Raw genomic sequence first — 6,471 nt, forward strand, 5'->3', positions numbered from 1 at the left:
GTTTGCTGGCTTAACCTAGCAAACAAAAGGCTGTCCAGGAATACTGGTTTTCTAAAAGATGTCAAAAGAAAAGGAGTAACTCTAGCCAAAGACAACGTTAGCATAAGAATAAAGGTACATAAAATGGCCATTAATAGATGCAGACTGAAAATTACATGCAGATCCTCAGTCAGAATCATTCAGAAACAAGCCTCCAATAGGACTAATGGGGTGACAAAGCCAGCACTACATTTGGTTAAATGAAATCATAACCTAAGCTACCAAAAAAACAGACTAGCTGATAAATAAAGACTTTTTTCCTGTCAAATGCACTACATGAAAATTTTTATTCCTCTTGATAAAACTGAACTGTTTGGATATAGAAGGAAATGCTTTTACTAAATGAATGCAAAATAAAATGAAATATTCAAAAATTTCCAACTTTTCCACCATGTTTCCACCATGATGCAGAAGAATGTATGTGTGTTATCTGAAATTATAATGAAAACAAATATTGGTATTTTCTGTAAGTAAGGAATTCTGGTTTTCTGTCTGTATTTGCTGCAGTCAGAGGTCCTTCTAACTTGCTCTTCTTTTTTTTGTTTTTGCTTCTCCCCAGGCTCTCAGTCACATCACCATAGATCTTACTGGAAAAGGTGTCTTAAACATGGATTTAAGTTGTCATGCAGTGTGGACAGCTCAGAAGGGTTCCACAAACATGATGGGATTCTGATTCCTTCCTGACCTAGCAACATGTTTCACTTCCAGCTCTCAAAAAAATGAACGTGAGACTGAATGCAACAAAATAAGAGGTTTCTAGATTCTTTCTTCCACAAATTCAATCAATGCTTGTTCAGGAGTCCTACAGTGTGTACCGAGGAACACTGGGGAGAAAGTGTCTTCTGAGAAAACTTCATGTACAGCCTCATTTCTCAGGTCCACATCAGTATCTTTCAAGAATCATCTGGGAGGTTTTTAGGCTAGGTTTTACGAGATGCTAATGATTGCACTCTGCTACAACCAAGGCTGTGGTTTGGCTGAACTACTCACTGCAAGCACCCTTCCACGGGCTGCAGCTCTGGGCAAGCAGCAGCCACTGGGCACAGTGCAGCTCTGCAGGAGCCCTGCAGAAAGTTGCTGCTCCCAAGGACAGTGCTTTCTCCAGAGGAAAGGAAGGACACCAGGGAAAAAAAACCCATAGCTGCAAGGTAGAACTATCCCTCCATGTATTACAGGCGTCACTCTTTTCTGCGACACAGGACACAGGCAACTCTTGCAATCACTCACCAAACTACCACCAGTTCTTTAAAAAATTTTATTTTACCTTGAATGTCAAGCATATTACCAGTCTCTGATAGGACAACAGAAAAACAACACATCAGAAAAAGCCACTTATAAAGCATCAGTTAAGTTCAATACAAGACTGCCTTAATTTAAGAAATGGATTCTCATGGGAATTGTGCCTTTGCTCTTTATGTAAAAGCAAGCAATACACCTCATTAGCAAAGCATACAATGAAAATTACACATAGCCTGCTTAAAATGAAAAAGGAAACAGCATAACAAACGTTGCAGCTAGTCAGCCAGCAGTTAGACCTTTCTCCTTGTAAACCTGCTGCTTCAATTTGGCAACTGCAGTCCTTTGGGAGAAACAGCAAAGGGTATATAGTTTAATACTTAATTATGCAGAACTATTACTCTGGGGTTGTGCAAACATTTTTTAATTTTTACTTTTGTCAAATCATAGCTGTAAGCCAGCTATATCAGTTTTTTATTGTTTGTTATTTTTAATGCTATTTTCATATAAGCTGAATCACCCATATGGAACTTTTTGACCTTTTAGCTGAAAGTACCATCTTCAACAAAACCTTGGCCCTTCTCAAACTAGTAGGATTTCTACCCTTGCAATTCCCCTTGGTTTTAAGCAAAGAGTTGCATGGAAATATAGGTGATATTACTTCCATAATAAGTCCAGATATTTCTCTTAATTTATAAACATCCGATATATGCTTTTGCTCACAGAACACTTGGAGCTATGACATATGAAATGTACACAAGCCAATGAGATTCACACACATATGAAGTCAAAGCCAGCCACATTCTTTCAAAACCAAATACTGTATGTAGGCTGCATGTGAAAAATTTCACAGTAATTTATACATGACCAACACCATTTAAGGCCTAATCCTGCTCCCAGTGGCATCTCCAGCAATTTTGCCAAGGACTTCAGTGGTAGCAGGAGTACAATAGGACACTTAAATACTAAATACCAAATATTATAGTTAATTTTATTCCTATTAAAACTGATGATCTCTTTAAAAACACTTGAGAGGCAATCAATGCAACTTATTTAAAAAATATTGGAGTTTCTTTTCTAAAGGAATGTATAGCCTTTGGGATCATTATTTGTGATGTTTATAATGTCAGAGGTACTTCTGTTCCTGCTTATGGGATTATTGCTGGTCACCTTCCTGAGACTTAAAAGACCACAAAAGACAAGCACCATACCTATTCCTCTTAGTAATTGTATCAAAAATTAATAATTTGGTCCCTTTCTAAATGGATCTCTCCCCACAATTACACTAAAACATAGTGATGGGTCACAAATTCCAGGGGGTCCAACTGGTCCTGGCATTCCCGGACTGCCACGATCTCCATCTTTACCAGGCTGCCCACGCTCTCCCGGACGTCCTTCCTTACTCATACCTGGTGGACCTTCAGGACCTTAACGACATACACACAATGAACAAATATATTACAGATTATTTTTATTAAAATTAAACCAAGAGCAAGTACAGACCCACAAAAACCCTGCTCTTTGGTGAAGTATGCAGATAAAGAAAACTTCGTTTTCTCAAAAAGACACTTCCTGTCACGAACTGGTTATATGTTTTTATAAACAACATGATACCTTACTAAGATTTTTTTTAAAGAAAAAAGCATGTGGAAAACACAGTAAGGAAAAATAGCTTTGAAATGGAAATATAAAAATCTACTTTAGTATACTGTTACACTTTGTCATATAATCTGGAACCACAATGGCATTAATCAGAGTCCTCCTATTTATATTTATTTCTCTGGCTTTGGATCAGGCCCCAATATCTCTTCCAAATGCTCAACTTTGTATTTTGCATGAACACACTGCTTTTAGGAAGAACATTTTCCTTCACTAAGCAATGCTTACAAGTCACATGATTCTATCAGGGCTCAGTTTTCAGCTAATGGCTGACTTCAAGATCCATCTATCAAGAAACAGCAGCTTTAGGTACCAATCTCTATAAGACCTGTCTTATATTAAATAATGTACTATAAGACAATTGAAAAAGCATGCAAGAGACAGGCATTAGCCATAAAACACATATGGTAATTAAAATGTGTAAAAATTATCTAAGATTTTCTAAATTATATCAACATTTTTCTAAACCACATATTTTGGCAATTATTAGCATGCACTGAACCTGCAGAGCTGAACCATCCCTCACCTGGAGGTCCTGGGGGGCCTTGGATCCCAGGAACACCAACTCCTTGATTGCCTTTTGCGCCATTTTTCCCTGGCAGTCCTGTGAATTAGCAAACACATGTATGTCTTTGTACACTATGAATATTTTCACCCAATGAATTAGAAAATCAGCATTTGATAATAGCTACTGAATAAAAAATATAATAGTTCAAAAGCAAATAATGAGATGTAAAACAAGCATTTCCTTGTAACCTGCACAGTGTAACTGGGTTCTAAATTATCCTCTTTCCTACTGAATTAAGAGCTGATGTAGCACCTGTTAAGCAGACAGCCACTATGAGTTGAGTGAATAGACCATGGGAAATACAGAAATTTGCTGTCATTGACCTTCCTTTGGCAAAGGTTTTCAGAAGTTGTATGAAGGAAGTGTAAGGTATTCAGCACAGTCCCTGTGGAATACACAATATATAGATAGTATTCCACAATATATGTCAGAATTAAATCTCCACCAAAGAAATACTGAGAGGGGCAAAATATGTGCTCTCTCACACTAGTAAAACCCAATAAATTAACTTTCTTCATAGAAAGGGATATCTATTTATCCAACTCTTATGGAATAGTCATAACTGCTAGTGTCGGCTCCAGAAGAAAACTGCACGTTCTCCTATTGCAGATGAAATTATAAAAGTACTACAGACAAATCATTATGACATCCAAAATGAATTTGATGTGCTAGGTAACAGTTAATAAGTCACAAAGAAAGTAAATATTTACCAACCATTTTCCTGCCTACCCTTGACACATTACTAGTTAGCTGTATTTCATACAGCTTTCCTGATTATTTTGATGTTATAGGAAACAAGCGCTGCTGGGACCAGTTACCAAATTATGGATTTCACGCAGTCTCTAGGTCCAGACTATACATGCAAAGTTAACTGGAAGTCTACAAACACACCACAAAAATCAGTTGGAATGCTTGGATGGGTAAATTACCTGAAAGCATAAACCTTAGCTTGCCTGAAAAGAAACCAGAATGTTTAAGAAAAGCATAAAGAAAGCAGTAAAAGTCCTTATAAGGTAAAAAGAAAAAAGTAGAAAACCCCAGGAGATCAGAGGGAGTAGAAAGGTTGTTGTATGCCAAACATCAGCCTACAGGGTAGCAGACAGTAAACAGCCAGTGGATAAATACTCTTCTTTCAAATAGCAGAAACAAAGAAGTCTAGAACAAAAGAAACTAGAATATATGGAAATACATTTAAATCCATGTCTAAGCATATTTGATCTAAAGAAAATAATATAAATGCAGTTAAAAATATTTACTGGAGACTAAGAATTCTCTAAAAAGATGAAAACAAGGTTTGACTATAGTAGAACTGAACACTATGTATCTTGTTGTGTTCTTGTATTTTCTCTTCTTCTGACACGCGTTCTTCATAAGCGGTGAAACGTTCACATTGCACCGTGTCCTCAATCACACTTTGTGATACAAACTCAGCTATTCCCTTACTCCACCCTGCACTAACCCTGTTCAAAACTGGAAGCAGAAAACAATGCCCTAAAGGCCATTAGCACCGTAACGCATGCATGCAGTACCTCTTGTCCCACGAGCCCCAGGGCGACCCGGGATGCCTGTCAGCCCTGGAATGCCATCGCTTCCTGGTAAACCAGGAAACCCTCTTGGGCCTTCAGGGCCTCTTGGACCTGGTGGTCCTGGAAGTCCAGGGGAAGCACTTTGGGATTGACAGTGGTTACAGTTTTGTAGCCTTCCACTCTGGAGGATGGCAGGCAACTGGGCTGGGTGAATTCAAACAAAAAATTGCTTAGAGTGTTGTAACAATAAAATATAAAAATACTGCCCCCTAGCCACTAATATAAAAACAGTTTCCTTTCTTTAGAGAATATGACACCTTTAGGAAACAAGATCGTAAAGTATGGAATTTGTAGGAAAACAAGCAATAAATCAGTAATATGGATCTTGTTTTCAAGAAAGAATCTTTATAATTACCAGGAAACTTCTCCAGCACTTTAAACAAGGAAAGAGCAGTAAAGAGGCTTTCAAACTTACTTCTCAGTACATCTGAACACACCTGTCGAATAAATTCTTCTGAAAATTCTCGTGCCTGAATTGAACAGAGAAAGGTTAAAAAACCAGAGAGCATGCATTTTTTTGGGTTTTTTAAGGTACTTGAAATGACAAGTTTGAGGTGCTATACGTACAGGTTTTCCATCTGATCCAGGTGGTCCTGGAGGTCCTCTGTCTCCTGGCTGACCTCTGAGACCAGGAGGTCCAACCAAACCCTGGATACCAGATTCTCCTTTTTGCCCACTGATGCCTCGAACGCCTGGATCTCCTTTCTCACCTTTCTGAAAGGAAAGCCAATGAAAAGTTAATTGTATCTTCACAGGGCATTTGGAAGCCAGGTAGCACCAAACATATTCTGAGAAAATCTTCATTGATGGTCTTCATAAAATGAATATAAGTTGTCACTGAAAATTAACTTGGTACTGATGAGATCTATTTTACTAAAACGTACTGAAGTTTTCAGATACTTTAGTAATTGTTTCAGATACATTTTTTGCCAGATATAACTAGAAATACATTAAATTACCTTTTTTGTTTTTAACCTTCAGGCCTATTTTACTTACTAATTAATATAAAACAAAATAGTCTTCCTTATTAACAGATAGAAGGAAAGGCTTTATTCACTTTTTCATGAGAATTAGATAATTTGTTACAGTACATTAAGATTCTTAGAAGGCTGGAAATATTAGAAGTGAAATTCTGGCATCACTGAAGTTCTTGGCAAACTTACTGTAATAATCAAGACTTTTACACTATGTTTCATTTCAGTTAGGGTTTTTTATTGTTTCTTTCCGACTTAACTTATTCTCCATATGATTGATAATAACTGTAGTCCATTTGCTTCACTAGAAAAGGTGATAATACTGGACAATGTTTTGATGTATCTTCATCAAAGCAATGGTTCTTCTATGTATGTAATTACCTGCTGTAATAGGTCATGTGGAACTCTT

General features: G+C 37.2%; 1 protein-coding gene across 1 annotated transcript in view; it reads right to left on the reverse strand.

The window, feature by feature from the left end:
- Positions 1-2,346: 2,346 nt before the first annotated feature.
- Positions 2,347-6,471, reverse strand: part of LOC104522510 (collagen alpha-1(XXI) chain-like) — a gene marked incomplete at its 5' end in the record, with an annotated part of 50,377 nt that continues 46,252 nt past the window's right edge. The window contains 5 exons of the mRNA XM_010164830.2: positions 2,347-2,702; positions 3,461-3,538; positions 5,032-5,232; positions 5,504-5,558; positions 5,656-5,802. Coding sequence (XP_010163132.1) covers positions 2,515-2,702; positions 3,461-3,538; positions 5,032-5,232; positions 5,504-5,558; positions 5,656-5,802 — 669 coding nt within the window. The remainder of the gene's footprint in view (positions 2,703-3,460; positions 3,539-5,031; positions 5,233-5,503; positions 5,559-5,655; positions 5,803-6,471) is intronic.

This window comes from Antrostomus carolinensis, unplaced genomic scaffold (assembly GCF_000700745.2).
Source record: "Antrostomus carolinensis isolate BGI_N321 unplaced genomic scaffold, ASM70074v2 scaffold1183, whole genome shotgun sequence".
NCBI lineage: Eukaryota > Metazoa > Chordata > Aves > Caprimulgiformes > Caprimulgidae > Antrostomus > Antrostomus carolinensis.